This window comes from Microcaecilia unicolor, chromosome 6, assembly GCF_901765095.1.
Source record: "Microcaecilia unicolor chromosome 6, aMicUni1.1, whole genome shotgun sequence".
Classification (NCBI taxonomy): Eukaryota; Metazoa; Chordata; class Amphibia; order Gymnophiona; family Siphonopidae; genus Microcaecilia; species Microcaecilia unicolor.
The window spans coordinates 140,741,535-140,756,563 of record NC_044036.1 but is presented as its reverse complement, the minus strand read 5'-3'; the positions used below and the strand labels follow the sequence as shown (position 1 = coordinate 140,756,563).

General features: G+C 44.1%; 1 protein-coding gene across 3 annotated transcripts in view; it reads left to right on the top strand.

Moving 5' to 3' along the window:
* Window positions 1-15,029, top strand: part of LAMB2 (laminin subunit beta 2) — a 125,961-nt gene that overhangs the window by 73,188 nt on the left and 37,744 nt on the right. For all 3 annotated transcript variants that reach the window (XM_030205982.1, XM_030205981.1, XM_030205983.1), the window contains 8 exons: window positions 3,662-3,741; window positions 4,536-4,671; window positions 6,682-6,840; window positions 7,970-8,097; window positions 8,363-8,483; window positions 8,948-9,140; window positions 9,806-9,949; window positions 12,990-13,221. In XM_030205982.1, coding sequence (XP_030061842.1) covers window positions 3,662-3,741; window positions 4,536-4,671; window positions 6,682-6,840; window positions 7,970-8,097; window positions 8,363-8,483; window positions 8,948-9,140; window positions 9,806-9,949; window positions 12,990-13,221 — 1,193 coding nt within the window. The remainder of the gene's footprint in view (window positions 1-3,661; window positions 3,742-4,535; window positions 4,672-6,681; window positions 6,841-7,969; window positions 8,098-8,362; window positions 8,484-8,947; window positions 9,141-9,805; window positions 9,950-12,989; window positions 13,222-15,029) is intronic.

Below are 15,029 nucleotides of genomic sequence, written 5' to 3'. Positions count from 1 at the left end.
GCTAGTCTGAAGAAAAGGATCCAGGAAGTTCCAGTGAATTACATCTGTTGGTTAAAAGCTTCCACAGCTTCTATCAGACTTGTACAACTTTTATCTAAGTGGCTTTTCACTTTGAAAGGGTTAATGGTAGGGCTGGTTTAACCTATGGACCAGGTGAGGCTCTGGGCACCAAATGCCTGAGCCTGTGATGTCACTGGCCCTATACATTAAGCTGGCCAAGAGCTTATCTGGTGGCATTGCAGGGAAAAAAGAAGAGCCGGCAACCCCCTTCCTCTTTCTGTCTCAGACCACCTTCCTCTGTCTATCTTTAAAGGTAGTTTTCTCCTCCCAAACACACACAGAGGCATATTTTCAAAGCACTTTGGGAGGCTAAGTTCCATAGGTTTCTATGGAACTTTGGGAGGCTAAGTGCTTTGAAAATGAGCCTCACAGTGTTTCACCTAATGCTACCCACTTCAGCACCCCGGAATCTTCCTTCAACTGCACCCCTGTGGAAACAGGAAGTTATGTCAAAGGAGGGGCTGGGGCACAGGAAACAATGGGGGTAGCAGGTGAAATGCTGTTGGTATTCAGGAGGGGGGAGGATGGCCTGAGGGCCCATGGGGGCACCAAGCCAAAAGTTGGCTCAGGGCACCCAGGTCCCTTGAGCCGGCCCTGGTTAATAGAATCTAAAATGTAGCACAAAATAAACAAGCTGTTGGCTTGCTGAACACTATATAAGAAAGAAAAAGGTCCCCTGTGAAAGGAAGGTCTACATTGAAAAAATCCTCCAAAAGATGGTGGAAATTCAGACGATACATTCGTGCTAAGCACCTGCATCTGGCGTCAACAACTATCTGAATGACTGCATTTTCTCGGAGCTTGAAGCAGAGAAAGTATTTATACCAATTATTTCCCTTCGAAGATGACCTAACCTCCAACCATAATCACTTGTGTTTTAAATCATTCAGATTGTTGTTAACTTCTGATGCAGGCGCTTAGCACCAAAACACGGCATTGTGTCAAGTCCTAATCTATCTTCTGAAGTTCCACCATCTTTTGGAGATTTGCTTTATGTTTGGAGATGTTTGTTTTATGGGGCCCGATATTCAGCCAGCGGCAGGGAGTGCATTTGCTGTCCACCGCCAGCGTTAATCCTGGATATTCAATGCCACCGGCATTGAATATCAGGGTTTATTTTGGCCGCTAAAAAGTTAACTGGCTTTAGCGGTCAAAAATAGGCCTGTTATTTAAGCGGCCGGCCTATTTTGACTGCTGAATGTAGCCGGTTAGGTGCTGATTATCCAGTTAGCTCCCTCTGAATATCTGCGGTTAGGCACTTAAACACTATTTAACCGGCCAGTACTTGTTCCTGGCTGGTTAAATAGTTTTGAATATTGGGGGGATGGTCTTTTTAGTATCATAAGAAACTTTATGTTTTATCAGTTCTTACTCCAAGTTCCACTATTTATTTTTAATGGTCCACTCTACTTCCTTGTCTTTTTGCTCAACGCTATGACATTTTGACTCAACAACGTTGCACGTATAAGAGGTAAGTTTATAAATAGACACCTCTGTTTAGACTGTTCAATGCCACGGGGTGAAAGCCTGTTCTATAACGTTATCTGGGCTCTCAGATGCCATCATAGGATACAAGTGTAACCTGGTTTCGGGGCATCTAAAATGGAGGCGCCCACAGTTATATTTCTATATTAAAATGAGAGTGTGTCGATTGAAGTCTAGTCAAGTGCTTCTGTCTTCTTTCCCTTACTCTCTAGTGATATCGCACACACTACAGTTCTTCCACCCCATTTTATATACGGGTGATGTCAGGATAGGGATAATGAGGCTCATGAATTTGTATTGATGCTTATAATATACTATGCCAAACAAGGCACGTAAAGGGCTTTTACTCAACGCTTCTGAGATTCACAGGATTCAATTATTTGTGACCCACTGAGTGAAAAAGTACCAAAAGTGGGGTATGTGACTTATTTATTCCACAAGATAGAAGGTTATCAACTGTGTAACTCTGCAAAATTTCAGCCTCGGGTATGGACTAATTACATCTTTAAAAAATGAGAAATGTTTATCAATAAAAAAAAGTAGGTTTTTCAGAAAAATGCATTTGAGACAAAACTTCTATACCTCTGTAATCCATAGGAAGTTACAAACAAAATTTCAACTTTACCAGCCATGAAATGAAGTTGAAGGGGGGCAATCTCAATAAAAATGTCAGGAAGTATTTTTTCACGGAGAGAGTGATGGATACTTGGAATGCCCTCCTGCGGGAGGTGGTGGAGATGAAAACGGTAACAGAATTCAAAAATGTGTGGGATAAACATAAAGGAATTCTGTTCGGAAGGAATGGATCCTCAGAAGCTTAGCAGAAATTGGGTGGCAGCACCAGTGGTTGGGAGGTGGGGCTAGTGTTTGGGAGGTGGGGCTAGTGCTGGCAGACTTCTACGGTCTGTGCCCTGAAAATGGCAGATACAAATCAAGAATAAAGCAATATAAGATATCCTTAGACAATCCTGAAATGTGTTTATTCATTAGGAGGAAAAACCTCAAATTCAAAGGGAAACACTCCTTTGTTAGGTAACTAACATAAGGGAGGACCCTTAAATCATCATAGGTTAAAAACCTCCTGCTTTTAATAAACGGCAACTGCTCAATATTTTCAAAAAATATATATTCATAAATATGAACCGTTTCTACTTTTTGTTAAACCACGGATCACTTATCTTTTTTATCTTTTGAGATTCGCAGTCATGAAAAATACCATCCACGGTCCGACTTCAGCCCAAGTTGTGTTTCATCTACAGAGCTGTCTGATACCACGGACCCTGAGGCAGAATGTGAAACTTGGGCCGAAGTCGGACCGTGGATGGTATTTTTCATGACTGCGAATCTCAAAAGATAAAAAAGATAAGTGATCCGTGGTTTAACAAAAAGTAGAAACGGTTCATATTTATGAATATATATTTTTTGAAAATATTGAGCAGTTGCCGTTTATTAAAAGCAGGAGGTTTTTTACCTATGATGATTTAAGGGTCCTCCCTTATGTTAGTTACCTAACAAAGGAGTGTTTCCCTTTGAATTTGAGGTTTTTCCTCCTAATGAATAAACACATTTCAGGATTGTCTAAGGATATCTTATATTGCTTTATTCTCAATTTTTCATGATTAGATATCCAAGATTGCTCTTTTGTGAGATTTAGATTTGTCAGATACAAATCAAGGTCAGGTATACATATAAAGTAGCTCATATGAGTTTATCTTGTTGGGCAGACTGGATGGACTGTACAGGTCTTTCTCTGTCATCATCTACTATATTACTATAGTACACAAAACTTTCAATAATCAAAGTTGCCCAAATTTAGCTCTCCAAACTTTTATAGCCTTTATCTGTTATTTGTAACCTCACTTTTGGTACTTTTCACTCTGCAGATCACATTTGTATTCCTAAACTCTGCGAATAGCTTTTGGTGGTCACCTCTTCTGTTTCAGTCTGGTGCATAATTGAGCCCATCCTGTAGATAATAATCTAACTTGCTGGTTGCCATGATTCTTGGTTCCACTCTTCTGCCCAATGGAAATCCTCACCAAGGATTTGCCCTTGTCCGACCCCCAGCAACATTTATTTTAAGCATCAGAAATAACGTTCTTTCCTTTCCTTTCAGCCAGAACACTGGGCTCTGAGTCATGACCTCCAAGGCTGCCGCCCCTGTGACTGTGACATTGGAGGAGCGTGGGATAACCAGTAAGTATTAATTTAGTGATACTTCACGATCGAGACAAAATGGTGCAGCTTCTCAAGAGCACTGGTGTAAAAAATCCAGGAAGGGTCCGACCCATGCTGAATCAGAAGATTAGTTTTATTCTACTCCTCCAAGAGGTGGAACACAGAATCCAAGCCACATGTGAAAAGGACTGTATGGTACAATATGATTTTTCTTCTTACACTGACACCAAATAGATGTACTTTTTACAGCACAGTGAATGTCAGCTGCTGACTTATTTTCCATCCTGCTACCTTTTATGGATTTATTTATTGGAGTTTATTAACTGCCTTTATGAAGAGATTCATTCAAGGCAGTGTACAGCAGATATGATGTAACACAAAACTTATAATTTTATTAACAGCATAATAGTAAAATGACCAAATATAAAGATAAATACAATCAATAAGGTCAACTTGGAAATGGCAAATTGAAATGTAGTAATAGGATTAACATGATAGAGTATCAGAAATAGAATCATTTAACAGAGCTGTAAATCAATGATATAACAAAATGTCAGTAGAATACAAATGATACTATAATAGCATGAAAAAAACATTCAAATAACAGAAATGATGCTAATGCTGCTCCTAAAATACAATGAAATATTTCACTATGTAGCTGAGTGGCCAAGTGCAGTTGAGATATATAAAAGGGCGAGAAGATGAATAATACAGAGTCAATTAGGATAAATCAAAGGGTGGCTAAACTGAATGGATTTTTTTTTCATTCTGCCCATTCAATGCTAGTCATTGCTTTAATTCCATCTTATCAGGTGTGCCATAGAGACTGGTCAGTGCCGATGCCGTAGTCACATGGTTGGCAGACAGTGCAGTCAAGTGAAGTCGGGCTACTATCGCATTAACCTGGACCACTACACCTACGAGGCGGAGTCTGCACTGCTTCGACAGGTAAAGGGGAAATGTACGAACTAAGACGTGAACCTCAGAAGAGAAGGGAGAGTGTATAAAGGAAAACCATCTCAAATTCACTCATAGGAAACATGTTCATTGGAGCAGCATGTGAGCTCTGTAGTCAAGCAAATGTTCTTCACTCTTTGGAAGCTTAAGCGTATCCAGCCTTATTTCCCTAGAGAGGTATTCCGCAACCTAGTCCAGTCCCTAGTTATAAGTCGTCTCGATTACTGCAACAGTATCTACGGGGGATGCACATCCACGCTACTAAAAAAATTGCAAACTGCTCAGAACACAGCAGCTCGACTCATCTTCGGTAAATCGAGATTTGAAAGTTCGAGCCCACTGCATGAGAGGTTGCACTGGCTTCCTGTGAAGGACCGTATCGTTTTCAAGATCTGCGCATTGGTGCACAAAATCATCTATGGTGACGCTCCTGCTTACATGGACACTCTCAACTTGCCGCCCAGGAACTCCCGCAAGTCAGCTCGCTCGTATCTCAATCTCCACTATCCAGCTTTTGGTGGGCTAAAACATAAGACTGTCTATGCTTCCTCTTTTTCTTATCTTAGCACTCAATTCTGGAACGGGCTGCCCCAAGTGGTCAAATTCACCCCAGATCACCCGACCTTTAAGAAGCGGCTCAAGACCTTCTTTTTCGGTAGAGCATATGCCATGAGCCCTCCTGGTGTCGCATCCTTCTGAACCATGACTGCCATAGCGACTAATTGTCACCTTCTCCTCTCTCCCTCTCCCTCCTGTTGTTCCTCTTTCCCTCCTACGACCCTAATTACTGTATTTTGTATTATTGCTGCTTAATAGACTATTGTACGCCGCATTGAGCCTGCCCGTGGGTGGGAATAATGTGGGATATAAATGCCATAAATAAATAGTAGGTGACGGCAGAAAAAGACCTGTACGCTCCATCCAGTCTGCCCAACAAGATAAACTCATATGTGCTACTTTATATGTATACCTGACCTTGATTTGTATCTGCCATTTTCAGGGCACAGACAGTAGAAGTCTGCCCAGCACTAGCCCCGCCTCCCAACCACTAGCCCCACCTCCCAACCACCGGTGCTGCCACCCAATCTCTGCTAAGCTTCTGAGGATCCAATTCTTCTGAACAGGATTCCTTTATGTTTATCCCATGCATTTTTGAATTCCGTTACCGTTTTCATCTCCACCACTTCCCGCAGGAGGGCATTCCAAGTATCCACCACTCTCTGTGTGAAAAAATACTTCCTGACATTTTTCTTGAGTCTGCTCCCCTTCAACCTCATTTCATGTCCTCTAGTTCTACCGCCTTCCCGCCTTCCCTAAAGATAGCCTGAGGGGTGGAGGCTTAGCGTAGTAATGGTTAGAGCAACAGGCTGAGAACCAGCGAAGCCAGCATTCAAATCCCACCTCTTCTCCTTGTGACTATGGGGAAGTCACGTAACCTTCAATTGCCCCAGGTACAAACCTAGATCGTAAGCTGTCCGAGGACAGAGAAATACCTACTGTATCTGAATGTAACTTGCTTTGAGATACTACCGAAAAGGTATGAGCTAAATCTTCCTGAAAAGGTCAACTCTGCACCTCCTGAGCTGTTAGAAAGGAAGTGTCCAGGAGGAGGGAGGTACTGCTGCTGTCCAGAGTGTACATAAAATTGCGATATAAAAGTGAAGGAACTACAAATAGAGAGATGCTGTCATTTGAAAACGGACATGGAAACAACAAGAAAATGTATTTCATATTATTGCCAATACAAAAAAACACCCTCCCCAACCCCTCCCCCCAATCCTCCTGATATTTAAACACCACAGTTAGCCTTGACTTCAAATGCTGACCGTGGCATTTAAATGTGTACAGGTTGTACCATAGAAAGGCTATAACAAGTCCACGATTCCCCTCACCACCAAAAAAACCCCACTTCAGATATTACTGGCTGCTGGTCTAGTCCTCTGTGACTGTCTCCGCCATGGATCACCAACCAATGATCTGTTTTTAATCTTTTGATCACAGGGCTGTTCTGTGGTGGAGAGGGAGTACCCCGTGGGTCATCTTGCCACTTGGACTGGACCTGGGTTCGTCAGGGTCCATGAGGGTGGTGTTTTGGAGTTCAGGATCAGTGATGTCCCCTTCTCCATGGAGTATGATGTTCTCATTCGCTATGAACCTCAGGTAAAAACCAGAGACGATGGAATCAAACAACGTGATCACAGCTGACCTTCTTGCTAGAAAGATACGGCACACCTATAACTATGAGATTCCTATTCCGAATATATATTCCTGTGGACTTGCTTATCATTGATTAGTACATTTCCAAATGTCTGAGGTCACATTGGTTTAGCTGAGTGATCTAGTGGTCAGAGCGGTGAACATACAACTAGGAAAGCCAAGGTTCATTTCTCCTACTGATGCTCCTTGTGACCTTAGGCAAATCACTTTGCTTTCTATTGACCCAAATACCAACTTAGAGGTCCTTTTATAAAGGCACAGGAGGGCTAACGTGCAGTTAGCACGTACCCAATCGGCACTACTGCCGGGGTAGCGCATGCACCCAGCCGTAATTCCGAGTTTGGCGTGCGCTGAATCCTACGGTAGAAAATAATTGTTTATTTTCTACCATGGGAGGCGTTCCTGGCAGTAACCGGCAGCATACCCATGTTGGCTTGCGCTGCATGGTTACCACGTGATCCCTTACCGCTAGGTCAACAGGTGGTGGTATGGGCCATACCGCCACTTTCTCCTGAATTCTATAACGCCCCTACTTAAATTTTAGTAATGCCCCCAACACACCCACACTCCTTCCATGGCCGTGCCCCCATTTCAGCTACTTGTGTTTGAATATGCGTGTGCCTCTTTGTAGAATACGCCTAAAAAGAAGCACAAGTAAATTCCAATTAGTGATAATTGGTTGCTATTGGCCAGTTATCATCACTGATTGGCTTGTTATATAGAATTATATAGAATCTGGCCCAAAGTGTGTGAACTATGTCCCAGTACTGTGTATTGCACATTCTTTCCCATCACTGCCCACTCTTTTGGAAGGTTGCTCGCTCTTTCTGATAGAGTGCACTCTCCCAAAAGGAAATCATTTTTTAAACATGAACAAAATTAAAATTCCTATAAGTGACATGGGAAACTAAACAAAATTAAAATTTTGGGGCTGCCCACCTCTAAAACTTACATGTTACATAGGCCCAACACAATGCCAGCATTATGTCTAACAAAAGGTTGCCATGAAGACTTTACTCATAAATGTACCAGAGGAAGCTTTCGATAAATGTTGTTCCCCCTTCCTTATTAGCTCCCTGAGAAATGGGAAGAGGTGAGAGTATCTGTAATTCGACCAGGACCCATCCCAACTAGCAGCCCATGCGGAAACACAATCCCAGCAGATGACAAACTAAGTGTGTCCTTGACCCCCGGCTCCAGGTCAGTAGTCCATATTTTACATAGATGCTGCTGGTATTATTATTTTTCTCCACTGCTTCATCAATTTCTTGTATCCTCCTACAAATTGTCCCAGGATGTGGTTTTACCTTGTATGCATTACTAGTGTTTGGAGAATGGATTCCATGGCAGGCTATTACGTGAATATCTGGGCACTCGCATCTCTTCCTACTTAAAAGAAGTGAGAGCAATATACTGAGAATATAATATCTTGATATAGTTATTTTCCTTTTCCATATCTTCACAGGCATATTGCTCTGCCTCAACCAGTCTGCTTAGAGCATGGTGTCATTTACACCATTCGCCTGGAGTTTACCCGCTATACCCATCGACAAAAAGTTCCTAACGCCAATGTCCTGATAGATTCGGTAAGCCCTTCATTAAAAACCTGTAATTGATGATTTCTGAAGCAAGATAACAGCTCAGTTGCACAAACCCTACTAGAGGAGCATCTTCAAGAGAAAACAGAAGATGAACTGGACAGTCCTCATTTCAATTCCTGTTACATAAGTTTGTAATGTATTTCCAATGTATTTTCTGAAGTGCATTTAAATTTTTTTGAGGGATAGTTAAGTGAGGACTGCTGAGCACATGGCGAAGATAAAAACATTTGACCATACAGAATGTTTTATGGTCAGAAACCCCACTACAACTTTCAGGCCATTTGGGATACAGTGTTAAGATATAGTCAGTGTATGTATCATCACTGCAAAGAGCTCTGAGGGAGGAATGCTTAGTTCTTTGTTTTCCGGAAACTAATATTTGAGGAACAATCGTGTAAAAATGTGTTCCTCCAGGTCTTACTCATCATGGCTTTATTTTTCTGCCTCAGCTAGTGTTGATTCCCCGCTACTCCTCCATGGAGATGTTCATTGCTGGAGATCCTGCTTCCATTAGCCGCAAAGAGATGTTTGAACGTCATCGTTGTCATGACAGCAGCAAAAGTGTGGTGAAGGTGCCTACCTCTGAGACGTGTACCACTCTCATCACCAGCATGTCAGCTATCCTCCATGAAGGAGCACTGGGTAAGTACTGAGAGCTGGAGTAGGGAGGGGTTGGTGGGAGTAGTAGGTAGGGAAGGTGAAAACCTTATTTTGGTCTCATTGGAAAAAAATTCTGTGTAGGATGATCAACAAGCTTGAGTCTAGACCAAAATGGACAGATCAACCCAGTTCTGGTTTTACACCATGGCATACAAGGAAAATAGGACTACATCTTCAGGAATGCGATGAGTAAAACCAAGATTGGCTCAGCCTATTCTTTCAGTCTTAGAACCTTATGGTCACCCTAGTTCTGTCCCATTAAGGAGCTGTTCTTTAAAAGAAAAGTCCTGTTTGGAGATGTATATATGCAGTTGCTTAAGGGACATGGATGGGGATCAGGGTCTGGGAGATTTGAACCAAGCTAATTGACAGAATACTAAATGGAGTACAAGAGAAGGGCAACTGTGACATTATACACAGACAGTGGAATGTGGCAGATCACTGGGGCCATGACCCTACCAATATTTTGCCCAATAGAGCATCAGCAATTAGAGAGATTGGGGGAGGGATTGGTTTGTTTGGCCCCTTGACATTAAGAGATTGGGATGTGGCTGGTGAGACATTTCATGTGGTAGTTTTTTGTATCTTGATATATAGACCCCCCTCCCCCATTGCTCAAGCAAATTTTCTATTTGTACTTCTCACAGCATGCCAGTGTGACCCTCAGGGATCCCTGAGCTCTGTATGTGACATCAATGGTGGGCAGTGCCGGTGTAAAGCAAATGTGATTGGACGGCAGTGTGAACGATGCGCCCCAGGGACTTATGGTTTTGGGCCTGCTGGTTGCAAAGGTAAGAGAGGCACAGGAAGCCCTCCTGATCTTTCTTCCAGTGATTTCATCCTCTCTTGTGTGGCACTTTTCTTTTCCTTTTCTGTTCTTTTAATTTTTTTGTCCTGTAATTTATTTCTGCTCCTTCAAGCTCAATTGGAATTGCCCTTTATTGGGCTTTGGCACCATGATTCATTTTTGGCTACCCAGGAATTTGGTTTTTCTTTTTATATTACCCTCATTGTTATGAATGGTTAAATTACAGAAACAAAGTTTTTAAAAAGTTTTTAAGTAGAGAGGTGTGGTAGCCGTGTTAGTCCACTCTTAAAGGTTATCAATAGAAATTAAACAAAATAAAACATGGTAAAGAAAATAAGATGATACCTTTTCTAACCCATTATAAACCATAAAGTTGTATTTCTCTGTTTATTTCTCTGTTTATTACCCTCCTGTCACCCACCAACACCCATCCTGTTAGAATATCAATGAAATGCTTTGATGTCCCCATGCATACCCCCACCCTCCCACTCTGTCACTGTGAAAGTAATGCTTTGATGTTTGTCTTATATATACTATCTGCTACCACATTTGCTTATTTCCGATCTGACGAAGAAGGGCAACCTTCGAAAGCTAATCAAGAAATGTATTAAGTTATGTCCAATAAAAAAGGTATCATCTTATTTTCTTTTCCATGTTTTATTTTGTTTGATTTCTATTGATAACCTAAAAAGTTTTTAAAACCCAGTTCTTAGGCCAGTGGCATACCTAGCTTGGTTGCCACCTAGGGCCAGTTGCCACTGTGCCCCCAAAGTGCATCATCCCCCCTCCCCCCCAAAGAGCGTTACACCCACCACCCTTCCTCCTAGCAAGGGGTGCACGGAGCAGTCACATGGCTGTTGGCTCCGCCGGTCCCCTGCCCCAGAACAGGAAGTAATGTCAGAGGGGGCAGGGGAGCGGCGGGGCTGACAGCCACACAACTGCTCACCCCCTTGCTGCCTGCTACTGCCCCCGCCACCCCGCCCTTGGTATGCTACTATCTTAGGGACCTGTTTAATAAGATGCACTAGCATTTTTAGTGTAAATATGTTCCTATGGGTGACTTAGCGTTTAGCGCATGCTAAAAACGCTAGCGTGCCCTTGGCGCAGCTTAGTAAACAGGGCCTCAGTGACGATCCTAGGTCAGCTGCCACCCGGGGGCGGATCACCGATGCGCACCCCCCCCCCCCCCCGGGTGCAGCACAACCCCCCCCCTTCTGGCGCAATGACACCCCCCCAGCGCATCAACCCCCCCCCCCCCCCCTCCGGGTGCATTCTTGACTGCAGAGAGCAGCCGTGCAGCTGTCGGCTCCGCTGGCTCCCTGCTCCCTCTGCCCCAGAACAGGAAGTAACCTGTTCCGGGGCAGAGGGAGCAGGGAACCAGCGGAGGCGACAGGCGCACGGCTGCTCTCTGCACCCCTCCAGTGGCGTGCACCCGGGGCGGACCGCCCCCACCGCCCCGCCCTTGGTACGCCTCTGCAGGGCACTAAGGCTTTTTAAAGACAGAGGACCTGATATTCAAAGGGGTTAACTGGGCAGGAGAGGCTCCTGGCCTGTTAAACCCCATTGAGCTAGCTGGGCACAGCTGCACGTAATCGGTTATTGCTGCTGAAAATCTCTGCTAACCAGCCATCCCCCTAACAGCCTGGGTTAGAGGCGGACCTTGAGTGGAACCAGGACTTAGCTGGATAGCGGCAATGTTCATCCACTAACTGGCTAAGTGGATAAAGTTAAGTCAGTAAAAAGGTGCCGAGTTAACCAGGCACCAGTCTGAATATCGGCCAGTGCCAGGTTAACTTCTGGGTGACCACAGATACCCAGATATTCAATGTCGGAAGCTGGACATGCCCCTGGCATTGATTATTCATGGATATTTCAGTCCACAAGTGTCAGCAGCTTACAAGACGCTGACTGCCTTGGGCTGAATATTGGGCCAGGAATTTTCTCAGGGCGATGTCTCCAAAAGGGTTAATTTTCTGCACTTTTGGAGACACTATCACTGTTTCACGACAAATGTAGCAGTTCACTTCAGCAAAAGGAGAGCCCAGAATTGTTCTAAGATCCATCTCTCTGTCTGTGTAACTTTTGGCTTATGCCAGACTCCTGACGCAGGCATCACATGCCGAAACACGGCCGTGTCAGGTCATCATGTGATGTTTGATACTCGAGAAATCTTCAAATTCTACTGGACTCCCAACCTGTTCTTTCAGTCTTCCCCTTGGTTGTCATCGCTACTGTCCTATTTGGTCCAGTCCTGTGGAAACCTTCCTCCTAATTTTCTGCACACCATGACAGAAATGAGCATCACTTCTTAAAGGTGTTGGGTATGTTCTAACCAGTGGCGTAGCTAGGTGGGGCCACGGGGGCCTGGGACCCTGGCTTTGCTGGCGGGGGTCCCCAACCCCCACCAGTAGAAGCCTTGTCCAGCACCAGTCTCCGGCGCCGTTGCATTCCCTGCCTTGCTCTCTCTTCCTCCTCACATCCTGCGTGCTCCTTTTAGTGAAATTCAGCATGAAATTTATTGAGGAGGAAGAGAGAGCAGGGCAGGGAACATGGCACCACTGGAGACCGGCGCTGGAGAAGGCTTCAGCTGGTGGGGGGTTGGGAACCCCCACCAGCCAAGGTATTTGCTGCTGTGGGAAGCGGCGAGGCGGTGAGGGGAGCGGCAAGGTGGTGGTGGGGGCGGTGGTGGGGCGGCAGACTAAAATGTGACCCCCCCACCTCGGCCTCTGGCCCCCTCCGACCGCAAGGTCTGGCTATGCCCCTTCTAACCACAAATAACCAATGCTCTTAATCCTCAGTGATTCAGAATGAGGGTCCCTCTCACAGCACTCCAACCACAATCTTTGTTGGATTCTTTTGTTAGTAACAAACTTGACTTTGCTTCTATGAACCAGTACCCGTTTTCTGGGTCTGAATATTCGTTACAGTAATTAAAACCAGTAAAATGCAGTGTAGTTGAGTCTAGAACGTGATTAGTCATCTGTCGAGGAGACGTGCAGGAACGTTTCTCTGTTCTTTTTCAGCATGTGAGTGCAGTGTGGACGGATCCCTTCACAGCTTCTGCGATCAGTCAAGTGGGCAGTGTCCGTGCCGTGCTGGAGCTTTTGGCCTCCGCTGTGACCACTGTCAACATGGACACTGGGGATTCCCAAACTGTCGTCAGTGCCTGTGTAATGGCCACGCCGAGGACTGCGAGCAGAGAACAGGGGCCTGCCTGAACTGCCGAGACCACACTGCTGGTGACAGATGTGAAAAGTAAGATGATTTTTAAAAATCGGGTATAACTTAGAATTATGGATCTAAGAGGAATTGTTCAGTGTTGTATGAGGTCACGGTCTGGCTAGTGAGCAGACTGTACAGAACAAGGGTGGAAGGGAGGAAAAGTTCCAAAAGACACAGGCAAACTAGAAGCTTCTAAAATGTTTATTAGCCAAAAATAGTAATCCACAATGTAGTACAGAGGTAACCCAAGTGACCTTACACGGCCCGTGTTTCAGCACAAAGCCTTCCTCAGGGGTCGTTGAAGATAAGCTTCACAGCTTGTGGAAAAAAAGGTATTTCAGAGCACTGAACAAACAAAAAGGTTTGCCAGCAACGCTAAGTAGGAGCACCTTTTGCTTTTTAAGCGGCTGTATTTTTTCAGCGTGTTTTTCAAGTACTGACTCCGTCCCTGGAACGCCCCCCAAAACAGCTAGTTTTCACTTAGGCGTTAACCACTAATTTTCAGCAGCAATAACCAGTTAAGCGCCACTGAAAATTAATGCATAACCCCAAGCAAGGGATTTAACCAGTCAGCAGCCATATTTACCTGTGAAGAAACTTCCAGAGGTCTCAACCCAAGAAAATTCTGTTGAGGGAAATGGTCAGAAATCTTTGGAACTTGGAAGGAGGGAAGGGAGACCCTGGAACTTGGAGGGAGGGAGGGGGGACCCTGGAACTTGGACGGAAGGGGGACCCTGGAACTTGGAGGGAGGGGACGACCCTGGAACTCGGACGGAAGGAGGCAGGAAGGGGGGGACACGGCCCTGCAACACGGAGGGAGGGAGGGTGAGAACACATTTAGCCTAACAATCCCTTTCAAAACATTAATTGCAAAAAGGCAATACCTTGCTAGCGCCCGTTTCATTGGTTTCAGAAACAGGCCTTTTATCCTAGTAACAGATAAGGTGCATAGGAATATTATGGCAATCATATTAACAGAGAAGAATTTCAGAATTATTGCTATTAAGGTTCATACGAAAATTATGTTGATTAAGAAGTGGGTTAGTGGATAACAACATAATACAATGATATCAGGACAAGGTATAATTGTCAGTAATTAGGATAAATGGATAACAACATGACATAACATATAGTATGGTTACTATACTATACTGTACCATCTGAGTTTTCTATCCCGCTGTCATTCCCAAAGGATTCAGAGCGGTTGACATTTTCAAAACAACTCCAGTAATAGAGGAGACAATGACAAAAAGCATAACATCATAAAATATAAAAGCTAAAAATCAAATTTAAAAATAAAAACAGAATTATTGTTCAAACAAGTACGTTTTAACAGAATGGAATGTTGCTACTTTTTGGGTTTCTGTCAGGTACTTGTGACCTGGCTTGGCCACTGTTGGAAGCAGGATACTGGGCTAGATGGACCATTGGTCTGACCCAGTAAGGCTACTCTTATGTTCTTACTACACTTAAATGAGGTACAAATGCACAGGAGGCAAGCCTCATTCAATTGAAAGAAAGCTCTGGAACAAGGGGGCATTGGACAAAAGTGAAAGAGGGAAGGGGAAGGGAATGGGACTTGATATACCGCCTTTCTGTGGTTGAACAGACTGAGGAGTAATCTCGGGAAATATTTCTTTACAGAAGGGTGGTGGATGCATGGAATAGACTCCAAGTAGAAGTGGTGGATTTAAGTACTGTATTCTGAATTCAAGAAATCATGGGAGACGTACAGAGGATCTCTGAGGGAGAGAAGGGGATTGTAGAGCTTAGTAGTTGATATGGATGGATATGTCATATGGTCTTTTTCTGCCATCATTTTCTCTGTTTTTATGTGAAAC